This window comes from Scomber scombrus, chromosome 14 (genome assembly GCF_963691925.1).
Source record: "Scomber scombrus chromosome 14, fScoSco1.1, whole genome shotgun sequence".
Lineage (NCBI taxonomy): Eukaryota > Metazoa > Chordata > Actinopteri > Scombriformes > Scombridae > Scomber > Scomber scombrus.
The window spans coordinates 19,989,386-20,008,529 of NC_084983.1; the positions used below are offsets into that span (position 1 = coordinate 19,989,386).

The window sequence follows — 19,144 nt, forward strand, 5'->3', positions numbered from 1 at the left end:
CTTTCTTATAAACGAGTGATATGACACAATCTAAATATTGTGTGTCACTTTAAAGTCTCTCAGGCTAGTCCATTGATACATATTAGCAAAACAAGATGTGATCAAACAAACTAAAATAGTGCATTTGTTTGTTCTATATAATTAGGAAACAGCTCTTCACTGAGGGTTTATACTGTAGTCTCAGTCCACCATTTCTATCAGATATTAAGTTTCTGGGGACTGAACATTTTTACAAAACCAGCTTAAGAAATGAGTCTCTAATATATAATCACATGTTTAAGACATTAATGACTGCTGTGCTTATTAAAAAGTAAACACGGTATTATAGTATAATATTGGCATTGTTGTAAACCCAATTTATATTAAACTGTAGTAAAGGGACATATTGCTTTTTATTGAGAGTTGGTGGCTCTTAAAAGAGCCTTTGTTGTGTTTTTAGAGTAGCAGACAGTTTAAGCTCTCTCTCCACGGATGCGGCGGGCCAGCTGGATGTCTTTGGGCATGATGGTGACCCTCTTGGCGTGGATGGCGCACAGGTTGGTGTCCTCGAACAGGCCGACCAGGTAAGCCTCGCTGGCCTCCTGCAGAGCCATGACAGCTGAGCTCTGGAAGCGCAGATCGGTCTTGAAGTCCTGAGCGATCTCCCTGACCAGGCGCTGGAAGGGCAGCTTGCGGATCAGCAGCTCGGTGGATTTCTGGTAACGACGGATCTCTCTGAGAGCCACGGTACCGGGCCTGTAACGATGGGGCTTCTTCACTCCGCCGGTGGCCGGGGCGCTCTTACGGGCAGCCTTAGTGGCCAGCTGCTTCCTGGGGGCTTTGCCTCCGGTGGACTTACGAGCGGTCTGCTTGGTTCTTGCCATTTCTGCTAGTTTCTCTGATCAGGAGAAAACCTACCCGATAAGAGGAGACACGCTGCTCTTAAAGTGTCGGAGCAGCCGCGTAACTGTGACGCTGCTTCACACCTCCGGGTCCTCATTGGTGAGAGGCTCCTCCTGCAGCTCAGCACCGCCTACAGGAGGTTGAAGCTCCGCTGCTTATTGGACAAAAGTCCTTTGAAAAGGTCCGCCAAAATGAGAGCGGGTCCCCCGCTACTAGAGCCTCATTTCTGGTTGGTCGGGCACGAACCGTCCCGCACATTGGCGGATATATAAACCAGGTTTTCATCGAGCAGATTACATTTTCTTTGAGGTCTAACTCTCGGAAAGAAGCTAAAAATGAGCGGTAGAGGCAAAACCGGAGGCAAGGCCCGCGCCAAGGCAAAGACCCGCTCTTCCAGAGCCGGGCTCCAGTTCCCCGTTGGTCGTGTCCACAGGCATCTGAGGAAGGGCAACTACGCCCAGCGTGTCGGTGCCGGTGCCCCCGTCTATCTGGCGGCTGTGCTGGAGTACCTGACCGCTGAGATCCTGGAGTTGGCTGGAAACGCTGCCAGAGACAACAAGAAGACCAGGATCATCCCCCGTCACCTGCAGCTGGCTGTCCGCAACGACGAGGAGCTCAACAAGCTGCTGGGTGGAGTGACCATCGCTCAGGGTGGTGTGCTGCCCAACATCCAGGCTGTGCTGCTGCCCAAGAAGACCGAGAAACCCGCCAAGAAGTAAATTTGAGGCCCGGGTCTTCTACAACACAACGGCTCTTTTAAGAGCCACCCACAACTCATAGAAGGCTCACATCCTCATGTCTCTAACACATTTATTGATACAATAACTGATTGAAACAAGCATGGTTTATGTTGCCAGCAATATATGCATACAAATGATAACCATTTACCACCTTAGTGCGATGATTGTGCCACACATTACCTACTGTATAACAAACTGGGCAGTGCATAAGTCCATGCTAAAGCCTGTTGAAATTGCATACAAACAAGCTCTGAAAATTCTAGATTAAAAAGCCCAACACATACCATCATTGTGCCATCTTGAAGAAATATGAACTCCTGAGTTGGGAAAATAATAAAATAGGCAGATTGTATCATGGTCTATAAAATCCTCAACGGACTAGCTCCACCTCCGTTAACGGAATTTATATTGAAAAAACACAAATAGGTCAACCAGAGCAGGATCCAGAGGTGACTGTCTGGTCCCATTTAGGAAAACTTTTTGGGCAGTCAGTATAAGAGATACAAGATATACCAACCCTTAAACACTTAAAAATATAGTTCCTAAATAATCTCATAACCTATCTTAAAAGTCCTCTGTATGTGTTGTATGTATATGTGGGTTTATTTGTTGGGGTGTAATTTGGGGATGTTGCTGGTGTCAAACCAGTCTTTGACCTTGTATACATACATAATTCTATTTATGTAGGTGAATACTGTGCAATAGTGCGTACACAAGTACATCTGTGTACATTTACTAAGTGCAATAATATCTGAGTGTAAGAAATATGTGCAATAGGGCATTGTGCAATAGACACTAGCACTTTTACACTTTTGTGTAATAGGGCCATGTGCAATATAATTAACACACTGAAATGGACAATGTGCAATAACAGCAGTTTTTAATATAGCAGCACTTAGCACTTTAGCACCTAAACACATAAGCACTTAGCACTTTATGATCCCCCAAATTCTGGTCCTGTCAAGACTAACAAGGTGTTCTGCTCATTGTTTATCTGTCTGATTATTTTATTTTGTATTAACTTTCTCTTCTTTCTTTTAAATAATGTTATTTTACATGTTGTTTTTAACATCAACCTGCCCCCAGGGATTAAAGATGGAAATTAGCCACTGGCTATAATCTTGTGTATTTACATGTTAATGTTTTTTGATTAATATGCATTGTCCCTGTCTTTTTAAATAAATAAATCTTGGGGGAAAAAAAGAAAATAGTTATCAGTATTCATTATTAACTTTGAGATGTGTTGACCATGAAAAACAAGACAATATAATCAACTGAACCTTCACACCTGTTATACATTTATACTTTGTTTTTGAATAGCTAAAATGCTGATTCTGACATATTTCATTGTATATCGTGAGCCCACATCCACCAAGGCTGTTTTGTATATCCCTTAAAAATACATAGCTTCAAATATTTTTTATACTATAATAATCAAATAATTCTTAAAAACATCATTTAACATCAAATCTGCAGAAAAAATACATTTGTTAAAGTTCTTAAAAAATCAGTGTAGCTCGTGTGGCAGAACAGACACACAAGCTCTTAATATTGTATGTTAGTTAAAGTGAAGGTAATACAAGTTGGTAACACTACTGTTTGTAATATAAATTTAGTGAGGAAAACATCCATATCCTCCAAAAATGTGATTGGTTAAACTTTGCAACTAGATGTTTTATTATGCTGAAGTTATGCATTAATGGATTATTAATGAACTGTTGATTCTTTTATTGAGAAAGTTTGTTATGTTCAGTTCAGTTCAGTTTATTGTCACTTCCATCATACACCTTCAGCATATACAGAAGCGAGATACCATTCTCCAGATTCTTGATGTTAAAACAATAGGCAGTCACACTGTGAACAGTCACAGGAACAGAATAAGAGAGACATTTAAACACATTTTAAAAAACAAGACATTGAACACAATTTAAAAAAACATAAAAGCATCATAGGTTTCACAAGAGCAGCATAATTTAGTGCTTGATGTACTTGAAGTGTAAAGTGCATGTGCATTTAGCATTCAGTTCTCATCCATTTCAATCCCTGACAGGAGGAATGAGGGGCAGCTTGTGGAGGGAGTTCATTGCCCTGATGGCCTATGGGAAAGAAACTATTACACAATCTGGAATGTATACATTGTTAATGTATTTGTCATGGTAAATACTTATTGTTTACTGGTAACTTGTGTAGTTGGTTGGCATTCACTGTGGCTCATGGACACTATAGATTTCATACATATAAATAGCAATATTCACCACTCAACAATATACTAAAAGACTATTTTACATCTACTTTTTTTTTTCCACCGAAAATATTTCATGTCACTACATTGCATAATGCATAAATCATATATAAGCAATGTACTATCATCAGATTAGCTTACTTGCTATACAGTTTGCTAGGTGACCTGGTTAGTTAACTAACTCCCAGTTCACAATTGTAACAGAAAGTAACAGTAATTATTGAATTGAGTGAAAGTTTGATTTGACCCATCCCTATTAGGATCAAGCCCATTAGATGAGAGGTGGGTGGCTCTTAACAGCCTTTGGTCAGGTTGGTCAGTAATATTAATAACTGCAGTCAAATAAAAGCAGGTACTCAAATGTATCTGTCCAGTGAGCCATTATGTGAATACATAATTGATCTTGAACATGAGTACAATTTGCAGAATGAAGAGACATGGCACAATGTTGTTTGTATTAATAGAAAACACTACATGATTGCAACACATTGTAATTAGGATCATGCTCTTAAGGTGATATATAGGTGGCTCTTAAAAGAGCCTTTGTTCAGGTTGAGGTGTGTTGACTGATGACAGCTCACTTCTTCTTGGGTGCTGCCTTCTTTGCTTTGGGCTTGGCCACCTTCTTTGCGGGAGCTTTCTTGGCTGCGGGAGCCTTTTTGACCACTTTCTTGGGGCTCTTGGCGGCCTTCTTGGGGCTCTTGGCTGCTTTCTTGACCGCTGCGGGCTTCTTCACCTTCTTCGGGGATTTCTTGGCGACTGCTGCCTTCTTGGCCGCTGTCTTGGGCTTCTTAGCCGCTGTGGGTTTCTTGGCGGCGGGCTTCTTGGCTTTAGGAGCGGCTTTCTTCACGGGCGCCTTCTTGGGCTTGGTCTCCACCTTCTTGCTCATCTTGAAAGAGCCGGAGGCTCCGGTTCCCTTGGTCTGGACCAGAGTCCCCTTGGTCACCAGGCTCTTGACGGCGGTCTTGACGCGGGCCTTGTTCTTGTCCACATCGTAGCCTCCGGCAGCCAGAGCCTTCTTCAGGGCGGCCAAAGACACGCCGCTCCGCTCCTTGGAGGCGGACACGGTTTTAACGATCAGCTCGCTGACGCTGGGGCCGGTCTTCTTGGGCTTTGCTGCTGCCTTCTTCTTGGCGGCTTTCGCCGGGGCGGCGGCGGGAGCTGGAGCCACTTCTGCCATTGTTTCCTCGGAGTTTAGATCCTACGTAAATCACACAGAGTCTTAGTAGACTAATGGAGAGTCTGAGGCAGGAGGCTGCACTTAAACACATCATGAGAACCGTGGAGACTCAATCCCGCTGCTGGCTCCTGAGAGCAATGTGAATGTCTGACACTTGTGTTTTCTAGTAGTGAGAAAAGAGGGAAAAAATAAGTGTAGGACAAGTCCTGAAGGCTGACAGCGAAGACAGCGGATAGCGGACATGTTTGTCTTCATATTGAAGTCATGTAGAGTTCTGATGATCTCTGCATTTTGTTTGTGGAGCAAACAAACATCACCTGTTCACCGCCGCGGACAGCACTGCGCAGCGGCTTTTCTCTCTCATTTCTCTCCTAAAATGCTGTAAAATACATCCGAGCTCCACCAAAAGTAGTTTTCCAGCTGGCTTACATGTTTGTTCACAGAGACAACGTAAAAACAACCATCTGTTGGTGATCATTTTATAATAAAATGAAGCTTTTCTGGTAGCAGCAAACACACTGATCAGGCTGACGATTCGGTTTCGTCAGACTTCCTGTCAGAGTTGCTCTGTGGCTGTGAACATGTTATCCTGGGGATTATTTTTAATATGAATAAACAACAACAGTGTTATCTGCAGTCAGTGCAACTTGTGTGTTACACTTATTTATATTTGTAATATTAATGAACACGACAAATAAATGACAGTACATGGCTCCAATCTGTTATTGGGTAATAACTCCATGCTCCATGAATGCATCATTGGTTAACTTAATATGATTGCAAAAGTATTTCAGTTACAATATTTATTTATTTATGTTTGTGTGTGTTCTGATGTTATTGACCCTCAGTCAAATTCAGTACCAGTGTTTTACACATGTATATAAAATATAATAACACTGAAAGTTGTTCCCTAAACATATTTTCCTTTTAATTCACTTTGTGAAAGATAGTTTTTTGTTCCCCTGAGTTATGATTAATATAATATTACATCATGAGGTAGTTATTTAGTTTACAACAACAAAACTAAATGTCTTTTTAAAGATTTTGTTCCAAAATATTTTATTTTCTCATTTTACAGTCAATTAAAGGACAAATGGACTACATAGTGTCTATATGTATTTTCTAATTTCATACACATCTCAATGGAAACATATGTTGTGCTTTTTGTGGGAAATTATATTTACAATATTAAATACCCACACCCCCAAAATATTTACTTCTCATCCGAAAACACATCTAGAAAGTTCCTGTTAACTGAGGTGTCCATTAATTATTTGAATATTGTTTCCACGAACATGACTATATATTTGCATAATATTCATTATTTCTTGTTAACTGTTCTTTTATGTACACATTTCACTGATAAAATCTTCATTACAGGTCAGTCACATTGTAAGGACAGCTTGCTTCAGGCAGCGGGTGACTGTAAGAGCCACTGGGCTGAAGCTTTTTGAGCAGCAGAGCAGTTTACAATTTAAAATCACACATGTATAACCCAGAATCACAGGTTCCTGATGGGTTTATATTATGCTAACTCCTTATACTGAAGTTAGGTATTTCACTGTTATCAGTCTGTAGTTTGTGGGGAGGTGGCTTAAGCAAGATGGCTAAATATGGAAATCGTTTACTCATCCTGAAATCATATTTTCCATTATCTTGTCCCTGTTGGCTTTAAATGTTGTACAGTCATCCTTTATATTGCTTAGTCATGTCAGCAACATTTTTTAACATGTGACAGTGGCATGTACTACCTAACCCATATTAAGTATTAAAAAAAAAAGGTACATTATTTGGCTTTAAAACCCAACAGATAAATAATATTTATCCAATGTCATTGTTGATCATATTAACTGGTATGTAGAATGCATTACTAAATATGGAGGGAAACATCCCAGAATACATTTTGGCACAGCCAGCTTTCCTGTAACTGAGGATGTATTTAAGGTGGAAACGTTGTCTTGACAGTATAGTCATAGACTTGAACATGCATTTAAATAGCTTTAGTGACAAGGTAGGTAGTTTATAATCATCTGATTTTCAGGAATAAAGCTCTCAGGTGAAATTGTGGGTGGTCCTGAAAAGGACCTTTGGGTTGTTGGTACAAACAGCAGATTTACTTGGAGCTGGTATACTTGGTGACGGCCTTGGTGCCCTCAGACACAGCGTGTTTGGCCAGCTCACCGGGCAGCAGCAGGCGGACAGCGGTCTGGATCTCCCTGGAGGTAATGGTGGAGCGCTTGTTATAGTGAGCAAGGCGGGAAGCCTCACCGGCGATGCGCTCAAAGATATCTCCAACAAAGGAGTTCATGATGCCCATGGCCTTGGAGGAGATACCGGTATCAGGGTGGACCTGCTTCAGAACCTTATAAACGTAGATGGCGTAGCTCTCCTTCCTGGTCTTTCTCCTCTTCTTGCCGCCTTTCCCGGCGGTCTTGGTGACGGCTTTCTTGGAGCCCTTCTTAGGCGCTGACTTCGCTGGTTCAGGCATGTCGAATAACTGATGTTTCAGAGGGAGCAACTTTGTTTATATAGAGTCTATGCAAATATATCTGTGCGGTCCCCCTCCCGTGATTGGCTGAGCTGGTAATGGCGTTAAACGTGGCGTCAAGGCTGATAAACCCATGTTTCCATGGAAACATTGTTTCGGTCAACAGGAACATCAAAGATAAATAGTAATTCAAGCAGCTCTCTCACAGAAGAACAACGTATGAGGCAATAAAGAAACTTCAGCATATTTTATATTAGATATTATAGTTTATAAAATTATTTGAATGTTTTCACTGTAAAGACAAAGTTTGTTTAAGATTATAATGATCCATTTAATCTGTCTGATTTCACTCGTACACAAACACTTTCATCACGTGATGACAATCAAAGGCTGTTCAGACTGATCCAGAGATCACCATGATGAATGATACACACATTTTATAACATCTATTTGTTGCACTACATTCATTCATATTCACACACAGTATTGAAGTGTGAACCAAACAGGCTCCATTCTGTTCCCTGTCATCCCTTCATAACTACTATAAACAACACTAAAGATTTCAAATAAATAAAAAGTGTTTATTATAAATTAAAAATAGACATGACAGTTTAACTATAATACTGAAGTCTAGAAATCAGAAAAAGGTAGTTTAACTCAGTGAACTCAGCCATCAAAGCTTTTAAACTGAGCTCTGAGGCTCTTTAAACTGGATGTTACTCATTTCCAGTTGTATTAGTAGGCTACTAGCCTATTTGCTCTGATAACAGCTTTCAACACAAATGGTTTGCAAACTAGTCAAATAGACAAAAGGATCAGTTGGTCCTGTATCATAAAAACGGTGCCGCTCAGTTAAAGTCTGTCTTTGCGAGACAGTTTCAGTATCTTTTCGACACAAGCACTGTGCCTATAACGTGGAAATGCTCAACAATAATGGCACTTTTCCACTATACAGTTCTAGCACTACTCGGCTCGACTCGACTCGACACGGTTCCAGGACAGACCTTTTCCATTACAAAAAAGTACCTACTCAACGTGGGCTGGGTCATCATAGCACGGCTCCGCGAAACTGCCGCGACTTCGTTTTATACGCGACACAAAACACATAAACAATGGAGGACATTGAGGCAGTGGTGTACTTGCTGCTGTTTGTGGCTTTTTGTCACACACAAAGAAAGAAAATTGAGCCGTATAGCTCTAACGCTGTTGCCGGTATTTAAAAATGCCGGGTTTGATTCTTGTGTGGGACGGCTCATGACTCTTCCAGCGACAACTCTTCTGACCAATCAGTGGCTGGCAGTCTGTTGACGTCACATTTAGTATTGGCTCGGCTCGCTTGGAACAAAAAAGTACCAGGTACTATCCCTAGTGGAAACGCAACAAAAACAGAGTTGAGTCGAGTCGTGCTGGAACTGTGTAGTGGAAAAGCGCCATAAAGCCTGTGCCAAAGAACCTGGGGAAAATACACCTAATGATTTACGGCCAATTGCTATAACCTCCATGTTGTTGTAGCTGGTTACTTGACCACCTCTGTGTACTGCATGCTGGACCCTTTCCAGTTTGCTTATAGGAGTGACAGAGGAACGTTAGTTACGTATTGTAACTCCAGATTCTATGAGTATAGGCGCAGCCCTCTAAGAGCTGTTGGGTTTATCCCTCGCGGACCTGCGCAGTCCGGAGAAAAAATAGTCAACGCCCACCCACGGGGGGCCCCACCTACACGGTGTATAAATAACCGTGCTGACCTACAATCAGCTCCCAAAAAGAGGCTTTTCTTTTAGCCACAAGGAACCAGTGGGGCCCCTAGCCAAAAAGGTTTTTTAGACATTTTTGCAAATTTATTAAAAATAAATAACTGAAATATTGCATGTACATAAATATTCACACCCTTTACTCAGTATTTTGTTGTAATGTTTGTTTTCTTTGAAGGTTTTGTTTCTCTTCTGTAAATATGGGGTTGGCTGTGATTTACTAAAAAGCTCTAATTATGTTTCATCTGTCCAAAGCACATATTTTCAAAAAGACTGTGGCTTGTCAACATGCATTTTGGCATTTTAGGTGTCTCCCTCTTAGAAGTGGGGTGTTCTACCATGGAGATCATTTTCATTCATACAGTGAAACAATTGTACCTTGAACTTGAAGACCAGCTTCGATCTGTAATGCAGTTTTCTTGACCATTCAAGCACTCTTTCTGTTCAACTTAGGCCCAATTTTCCTCTCGCGACCACATCCAGAGATGTTGGCTACAGCTCTAGGGGTCTTTAAACTTCTTAATAATATTGGCAAAAGTGGTCACAGGAACATCAATGTCTTTAAAGATAATCTTGTAAGCTTTACATTGATCGTGCTTGACAATTACCTTTTTTCTAATGTCTTCAGACAACTTTTTAGTTTTCCTTCTGTTTTTCATGTTTAGTGTGGTAAAAAAAAAAAAAATAGCAGAGTGAGTAATTGCAATGACTTTTAAAATGGCTGCATGAATGATTATAAAATTGAAAACACCCATGATACTAATTAAAACACAATAGTCTGCTTAGTATCACCATAAATAGATAATTTATTTCAACTTTTAAAGGGTACCAATAACATTGTCCAGGCACATTTACAGTAATGTTTATACATATGCATTATTATTAATGTTAAATATACCAAAAACTAAGTCAATGAAAGTCATCAAGTAATTTCTATATTATGTTTTTCTTATTACACTGTACATCTACAGAAGTTGCAGAAACTGGTGAAAAATGAGAAGGCTTCCCATGTGTCGACTTAACAAATATGTTGATAAAACAATTATAGGGAAAATCAATTTTAATACATATGGCATTTCACAGAAAATGTTTATTGTAGTGGATATAAACAAATATTAATAGATAATGCACAAAAACATATTATTTAACCTGTTCTTTTGTATAGTGGCCCTGAGAAAGCTTTTTATCCTGCACTACTTTTTCTAATCAGAAGATTTTCTATGGATGTCAATGCCAGCTCATTTTTTAAGATTATCTTTTAAAAAAGGCTTTTTGAGACTTTAGAAAGAAATTGTAACCTGGACATCATTGAAAGTTATTTTCTTCAGAGTGTTAGAACTGCTTACTTAACAAGCCCTACCCCAGACTTATCACTCCCTAAGAGTTACAGAAAAGAATGAAAGAATGGCAAGTCAGAGCCGATGTCACCCCAGTGGCGAATACCTGGCAGCTCTGCTTACGGTAACTGCAGCTGTGTGACGTTCCGGACCCTCCCTTAACCCTTAGATGCATAAGTGGGGTCAAAAATGACCCCAGCCGTAGTTTTTTTGCAATATCTTTGTAATTTTAAATTTTTATCGTTTAATCTTCCATGTATTCCTCAAATAGGTTGTCTTTGACACAAGGCCATTTGGATTTGTATCTAATTGTTATATTTTTTAAGTAATCGCATTTTTTGTATCAGTACCACACTCTTCCATACGCGGGGTCAAAAATGACCCCAACCATTTTCTATGGAATTTCAAGGGTTAACCCTAGGAACCTTTGATTTTTATCAACTGTGACTGTCAGGTATATTTACTGTCGATCCACACATCTAATGTCAGCAGTCTCACCACCCCTAAAGATTATTTTTTCACAGCAACATACATGTATTATTAGTACAAGTATTATCATCATTTTTATACCTTAGAATATATATGCTGTTATAAAATATGAACTTAGTTTCCACATACATGATTTTTGTGTGATATAGTGTTGTGTTATCATCATCAAATTGTAAAGCGTCCTTGGATATGTGAAAGGTGCTATATAAATCGCACCTATTTTTATTATTATTATAATTATTATTATCAAATTACTTTCTAAGCTAACACTAGCTAACTAAGATAGCTAACATTACTGTATTTGTTGTGTAGAGAAGCAGACTCTCACTATGATGGTTAGGGTTATGACAGGGCCAACAGAAGAGAAAGAGGTGTAGGATGTGTGCAAAGCCACCAATAGTTGCTGGAAATGCAGTGACCCTGTGTGCAGTGCTCACAGCCAGAAACAAGTAGTTTGTAACAGCTGCTCACAGTGACAAGAAAGAAGACGCGTGTGTGTACATGCATAGACAGACAGACAGATACACAAACAATGAATGTTGAAGTTGTGATAGCATGGAAAACATGAAATCATTCATGCGTTATAATATTGCATTAAATGCATTGATTCTAATTGGGATACTTTTTGGATGTTAACCGTTTTTGACCTTTTTAAAAGCTGGGATAAAAATGTTATAAAAAAGTGATAAATGACCATGTCAAACATGAAATAATTATTTTGTTGACCAAAATATAATACAAATCATCATCTTTAACCAAAATGAAATACATTTCTTAAGTTTACAGCATAAAACGCATTCATTCTAATTGGGGTCATTTTTGACCCCACTCATGGAAGAGTATAGGTATCAGTAGGTCATGCATCTAAGGGTTAAGGACGTCTCCCCTCAGTGGTCCAAAGAGCCCCAGCGCAGCTCCAGTGAGCTGCCAGCCCAACCGGGTTGGTAAGTATCGTTCAGTTTTGATTTGTGTAGTCGTGAAGAGAGAGAGAGATGGATGGTCGCCACCCCTAATCAATCAGTCACTCCCGCCAAACAAATGGGCAGGGCGTGACCTCTCACAACAGACGACCAATAATGTGAATAGCTGCCAACTCTCAGGTTTCCCACCCAGCTCTGCTCAACCAATAAACCAAAAGGAAACAAGAGAAACCCTAAAGCTATCCGTAACAAGAGTAAAAATGTACCTTCTGCCTCACTCAGAATGACAACTGTCATTGATGAATGCATTTCTTAATTAGTATATTAATTATAACTAATAAACATTAAACAACAGTATGATACACATATAGTCCCAGTTGCAGAAAACAGTGTTGTTGTTTATTTATATTAAAAATAAATGTTCACAGCCACAGAGCAGCTCTGACAGGAAGTCTGATTAAACCGAATCGTCAGCCTGATCAGTGTGTTTGCTGCTACCAGAAAAGCTTCATTTGATTATAAAATGATCATCAACAGATTGTTTTTGACTTTTACTCTGTGAACAAACATGTAAGCCAGATGGAAAACTACTTTTGGTGGAGGTCGGTAGGTGATGTTTGTTTGCTCCACAAACAAAATGCAGAGATCATCAGAGCTCTACATGACTTCAATATGAAGACAAACATGCTCGCTATCCGCTGTCTTCGCTGTCAGCTTTCAGGACTTGTCCTACACTTATTTTTTCCCATTTTTCTCACTACTAGAAAACACAAGTGTCAGACATTCACACTGCTCTCAGGAGCCAGCAGCGGGACTGAGTCTCCACGGTTCTCATGATGTGTTTAAGTGCAGCCTCCTGCCTCAGACTCTACTTTTAATCCGAAAAAACATTGAATACAGTCAAATGGATCATGACCTCTCATCAGAACAACTCAAAGGGAACGAATATGTCACAATTAAAGCCAAAATCCACTCCCACCACTTCATCACAATCACTAGTGTCTACTGCCCCCCTGGAATAAAACCCTCAGCTGACCTGTTCACTGCTGCCTCCAACACCAACTGCTCCCTCATCATGGGAGACTTCAATGCAAAGCACATCAACTTCTACTGCAATAAAACCAACTCTAGCGGCACAGCACTCCAACAGATTCTCAATAACAATAACTTATCGGTCATTAATACCAATGAACCCACCTACATCTCCCCCGCAACAGGTACAGCGGACATCCTGGACCTAATTCTCTGCACCCCTGACCTGGCTTCAAAACTTCACCAATTCTACACCACAAACCATCTCAGCAGTGACCATCTACCGGTTTTCACCACATTTTCTTTCCACCTTCAAGTTATTGCACGCAAGAGATATCAATACAGAAAAGCAGACTGGGAAACCTACAAAACACACATTGAAATAAAACTAAAAGACACCCCCACCATTCTCACTACCACACCCGACGATCTGGATAATCAAGCCACCCTGCTCAGTCAACTCCTCACCCAAGCAAGAGAAGAAACAATACCGCAAACTACCAACCAGACCACAATACAGTCACTACCCCCTTATATCCTCCAATTGATCAGACAGAAAAGGAAACTGCGAAGAAACTACATCCGGTTCAGATCACCTAACATCAAGACAGAAATAAACAAACTCCAAACCACCATCAAAACACAACTAGTCCTTCATAAACAAAAAACCTGGAAAACTTTCTACAGGCAACTGGACCATGATACAAACCCCCGAACCTTCTGGCAGAAAATCAAGACCATAAATGGAGATCCACAAAACAACACTATCCCTCTGCTGAAATCATCTGGCATTACCATCACCGAAAATAAAGAAAAAGCCACACTCTTCCGCAAACACCTCGAAAATACCCACACATGTCCAAACGACCCCAATTTTGACAACATATGGAAAGACTTAGTGGACAAAGAAATAACAAAACACAAGACCTCACAGACATATACAACTAACCTGAACACAAAGCTCCACCCCCTCACAGAGCCTGTCATCACCCAAGAAATTAAATTGCACTTAAAGAAAATGAAAAATAAAGCACCAGGAGAAGACACAGTTTTAATAAAACAAGCACCGATAATCTACCTTCAACACCTTGGACAGCTCTTTACCACTTGTATCACCACTGGCCACTTCCCTTCCCCCTGGAAAACTGCACTTGTCACTATGATTCACAAACCAGGAAAAGATCCCCACAACGCCACCAGCTACCGACCCATAAGCCTCCTCAGCCACATTGGAAAACTGTTTGAACGCATACTCACTTCACGATTACGGAATCACATTGAATCAATGGGTCTCATTGCAATCCACCAAGCTGGTTTCAGAAAAGGAAGAGCCACCACAGACAACATCCTCCGCTTATCAGAAGACATCCACAGAAATTTCAACAAAAAAGAAATAACCCTGGCAATATTCTTCGACATAGAAAAAGCATTCGACAAAGTATGGCACAACGGCCTCATATACAGAATACTAGACTCCAACCTCAAACTTCCACAACCCACCCAGTCCATCATCTCAAGTTTCCTCAATAACCGACAAATCAAAGTTAAAGTTGCTTCGTCCATCTCATCACCCTTTACCCCCCAAGCAGGAGTCCCCCAAGGTGCAGTCCTTAGTCCCCTCCTCTTTCTCCTTTATAATCGTCATCTGTGGTCTGTAGAAGCGACAGTAGTGGGAAACTGCATTTCACTGATAGCTGTACCCCGTCACTTGTAATGATGCTAAACTAGCTTAAATGCTTACCTCCATTTAATGTGTTGTTCAGATTATCCTGAGGCCGATGATAATTCTCACACGCCATTGCTGTGCTGTATGCTGTGTTGCAGGTAAAATGTTGTGCATTTTGTTGTTACTTTTCATGACGTTTTATGGTATAATTTGTCTGTGTGAGCTGCCACTTGTTCAGCTAAAAGGCTCACATTCATTCAGTGTATTTTTATACTTACCTCATGGTAAATGTTAAGTGTTCTTAAAATCAATTTTATGTCACATATTGGATTATGTGGGATTTTTATTTATGTTTGTGAAATAACAATATACACTATACGATCACATTAGGATGTAATTTTTGTTTCTGTTTTATGATTTGTGTATTTTATTTTATTTTATTGGTTATTGAACTGCACAGAGAAAAGAGGTACGGACAAGTGGAGAAGGAGAGAATGGCCCAGAAACATCCAGAGAGGAGAAGGTCAGATGGACCGGAGAGTGAAAGCGGACAGGTGAGTAATATCAGCTCTGCTGTGCTTCACATAAACAGTAATGTTACCTGTCTGGACATTCGGCTCGCTGTCTAGTCTGTCAAGATTTGCTGTTATTGTGATGTTAGCTGTAAAGTAGCAGCATAGTTGTTACTACAGCTGTCTGACTCTGCATGTTAACACGGCAGCTAACGTTAGCAGTGTGCTAACGTACAACCAAACATTAGCTGATGTAAGCTGCATAACTTAGAACTTAGAAGACTTTATTGTCATTGTACTATTGCACAACGAAATTCTTGCTGTGCTATGCAGGTGCTCTGTGTATCTGGTGTTTGTTCACTGCTTTCAAGTGTTTACATCATCCTATGTTGGTGGGAAAGGGAAAAGAGCACATAGACTACAATAGTAACGGTACATAGTCTACATGTTATTTTGAGGGAAATAATGTGATGTATATTTCCTGTATTAGTAAAATATTTTGTACCAAGTTTGCAACGTAAGGTGTCTGATGTTATTCATATGTAATTACTATCATGGTGCAGCACTGTTCCTTGCGGGTAAAGAAGAGGTCAACTAGTTCAATGAGCCTGAAACCAGATGATCTACAGGTGAGCAGACACTGGAGACTCACAGACTTATAGCTGAGTATGTATATTGCCCTGCTTTGCTGACATCGTCCAAGGACCAATATATTGCACAACAGGCAGACCAGATCCACCAGTGTGCTTTTCAAGCCTCTGCTGCAACAAACAACACCGCCCTGCTGGTTCCCAGCGTTCTGAAGATAGCAGCAGATCCTGCGATGCCTCCGGAACTGGCAACAGAGCTGAGCAACGCGGCCAGCGCTCCCCTCACACTTTGTGCCTGTTCCGCCGTCTGCATGACCCGGCAGGCTGCCTGGGCAACTATGCAGCACCGTCTCCTGTGGCTGGACCAGACTCCTATCCCCGAGGCGTCGAAAAGAGAGCTCCTCGAGGCTCTGATTCACCCGGACGGGTTGTTCGGACCTCGTTTTCTTCTGAAGAAGCCGAGGCCATCTGGCGCCATGTGAACTGTGGCCAGCAGCCTGCGCACCAGCAGCGCTACGATGAGCGTCGTCCCAATCGTCACAGCCGGTACGACACGAGCAGCGCCGGAGCCGGAAGCAACCCCCTGCAGCTGCGGGAACGGCACCTCACCTCCCGGCTTCCTCATCCACACCAGGCTGGCATTCCTTCCCACCCTCCTCGGCTGGTCGGCAGGCTCCACGGAAGGGCCCGAAGGTCGGCCCAAAGGTTGGCCGCTCAGGCTGCGGCTGGGCCAACCCTCCCTCTGAGCCTCCGGAGAAGCTGACATGATGGGGGGGAAATGTGTATTAATGTTCTTAATGTTGCCATTGACGCTGCTACTGCAGTTAACGCTGCCGCTAATAGGGCAGATTGTTTTGAAATAAAACAAAAACATCTTCTCCTAACGAGCAACACCCTACCGAACAAACAACCTACCGGTACTGTCTCTGCTCACGCAGCTGTAGTTACTCACATGTACCCCACAAAAAGCGAGCCAGCTCTTCCTAACCTGCCGGTTGGGGGCCCTCTGAGCTGGGGCCCCCACTGGTTCTTTGTGGCTAAAAGAAAAGCCTATTTTTGGGAGCCAATTGTATGTTAACACAGGTATTTATACACCGTGTGGGTGGGCGTTGACTATTTTTTCTCAGGACTGCGCAGGTGCGCAAGGGAAAAAACGCTTCCACAGCTTTGCTGTCATGGCTCTGCAGGAGGCCAGCGAGGCTTACCTGGTCGGCCTGTTTGAGCGCACCAATCTGTGCGCCATCCACGCCAAGAGGGTCACCATTATGCCCAAAGACATCCAGCTGGCCCGCCACATCCGTGGAGAGAAACACAGTCTGTCATTAAGGAGCTGTTTCCTCTGCTCTATTTTACATAATATAAAATGTGTGTTTGAAATAATTGAGGAAACATTTTAAGTATCCCTTAATTTACATACATTATATGTATGTGTATACTATGTGAAAACTTGCTTTATCTCTAACACATTTTTAACATTTTACTATCACCTTGTTCTTCATTTTGCCCCCTCTTACACTGACATTCATACACCCTATACTCACATACTTAATATTTTATGTTTTGCATTATAACCTGGATAACCTGCAAGCTGGCACGTGGTTTTGGGGAAGTGAACATCAGTGTATTTTTGCATAAACAAATCTGACAGTTTTAAGGATGTCAGGGAATTGTGATGATGAGGGTGGGAGTAAAGGATATGGATGTAAATGAAAGTACAGAAAAATAAATAAGTCATTATACAAGTCATTGTGTAAGTAGTAGTTTGGATGGAAGAGAAAAAGGGTAGGGTAGTGTGAAGATGGTTGTTGAGAAGAGTTTAAATTTTGAGGTTCAAAGAAATAAATGATAAAAGTCAGTCTGGTGTCATTGATGCGCAGCTTGTTAATCAAATATAAAGACGAGGAGCAGAAAGAGGAAGTGATGAAGTAAGTGTTGCATAATGGAAGGAAAACCAAGAAGACAGGTGATGGGCTCTTTGTGAGAGATGTTATAGCAGAGGTTTTCAAAGTGGGAGGCAGGTGTCCCCAAGGGGCCTCCAAACAATTTCAGGGGAGGCTCAGTGAATGTAAGTGCTTTACACTCAACAAATCTGGTCAAAATGCTCATATTATATTCACATTAAATCATCAATTTAGCACCTTTACATTGTAGACGGACAAAAACCAACCTCTGCCCATCTGCCTTTGTAGATTATAATGAACAAATCCGCATTATTTTACCTATAGGACATTATTTCGACCTCAACCTCGACCTAGTGGAGGTGGTGAGAGAAAGGAGAATGATGACTGATGAATAACGACTCCCACCCCATAAGGGACACTCTGACCGCACTGGAGAGATCCTCAGTAACAGACTTTCGCCGAAAGTGTGTGAAGGAGCGATGTCACAGGTTCTTGCTCCCTGCAGCTGTTAAACTGTACGATCAGCACTGCTCCCAGTAAACAACAAGCATCCCCAACCTGGACAATTTGACAAACTGCACTTTTTTTATGTACACTACAGTGCAATATCAGTATTTCAGGTATACTTTACTTTCAGTTCCACCGTGCATATCTGTGAAATTACAATATCACATTCAGGTATATTATTATTCAACACCAACATTACTCTTGTACATAATTTTACTTTTTTTTTTTTACTATATACATTTTTACTACATTATTTACCATTGTTTTTATTGCTTTTGTACTTACTTACCATTTATTGTTCTTTATTATTTTTATTGATGCTCTTCCTATTTTTATCCACTGACTTGCTGCAATAATGTACATTTCTAATAAAGGAATATCTTATTAAAATATCTTATTTATAATACCTCAAACGTGAAAATAGTGATCCAAAGTAAAAATGTATACATTATTATTAGTAGTAGTAGTAGCATCTGCATTTACATTTACTCTTCTTTATATTAATGTTTACCCATAATGTATATTGTTTTGTAGGTTATATACATATACGTTTGTTTGTTGTTGTTGTTGTTGTTTTTTGTTAATTAAAAAGTATATGTGTGAAGATATATTAGGCTATTATTTTATTTATCATAACTCACAACATCACAACAAAAGTGAAAATAGTGATCAAAAGTAAATATTTACATAGTATATTATTATTATTATTATTATTATTATTATTATTATTATCATCATTATCATCATTAGTTGTAGTATTTACATTTACTCTTCTTTATTATATGTACCCATAATGTATACTGCTTTGTAGGTTGTTTTTTTTGTTGATTAAAAAAAATATACAGTATATATTGTCATTTTATAGCCCATTGCTGTAGGATTATAAGTAATTTTTCGAGTGAAGTCT

At 40.5% G+C, this 19,144-nt stretch overlaps 3 protein-coding genes across 4 annotated transcripts; 1 reads left to right on the forward strand and 2 right to left on the reverse strand.

The window, feature by feature from the left end:
* Window positions 1-435: 435 nt before the first annotated feature.
* Window positions 436-5,044, reverse strand: LOC133994385 (histone H1-like). Of its 2 annotated transcripts, none has more exons than XM_062433633.1 (2): window positions 4,532-5,044; window positions 436-791 (listed from the first exon to the last, which is right to left on the reverse strand). In XM_062433633.1, the coding sequence occupies exons 1-2, from the start codon at window positions 5,042-5,044 to the stop codon at window positions 453-455; spliced, it is 852 nt and encodes a 283-aa protein (XP_062289617.1). In that variant the 3' UTR covers window positions 436-452. The 2 variants fall into 2 exon arrangements, with proteins under 2 accessions (XP_062289617.1, XP_062289615.1); XM_062433631.1 differs by lacking the exon at window positions 436-791 and adding an exon at window positions 4,442-4,489.
* On the forward strand, window positions 885-2,107 carry LOC133994391 (histone H2A-like). Its single transcript, XM_062433638.1, has one exon. The coding sequence runs from the start codon at window positions 1,218-1,220 to the stop codon at window positions 1,599-1,601; it is 384 nt and encodes a 127-aa protein (XP_062289622.1). The 5' UTR covers window positions 885-1,217; the 3' UTR covers window positions 1,602-2,107.
* A 2,113-nt stretch (window positions 5,045-7,157) lies between the features above and the next one.
* LOC133993686 (histone H2B 1/2) lies at window positions 7,158-7,532 on the reverse strand. Its single transcript, XM_062432696.1, has one exon. The coding sequence runs from the start codon at window positions 7,530-7,532 to the stop codon at window positions 7,158-7,160; it is 375 nt and encodes a 124-aa protein (XP_062288680.1).
* Window positions 7,533-19,144: the final 11,612 nt, after the last annotated feature.

Coding starts and splice junctions, on each gene's coding strand:
- LOC133994391 (XM_062433638.1), top strand. CDS start 1,218: ATGAGCGGTAGAGGCAAAACCGGAGGCAAGGCCCGCGCCAAGGCAAAG.
- LOC133994385 (XM_062433633.1), bottom strand. CDS start 5,044: ATGGCAGAAGTGGCTCCAGCTCCCGCCGCCGCCCCGGCGAAAGCCGCC. Junction 792..4,531: donor CCGCCAAGAGCCCCAAGAAA/GTGGTCAAAAAG, acceptor CTGGCCACTAAG/GCTGCCCGTAAGAGCGCCCC.
- LOC133993686 (XM_062432696.1), bottom strand. CDS start 7,532: ATGCCTGAACCAGCGAAGTCAGCGCCTAAGAAGGGCTCCAAGAAAGCC.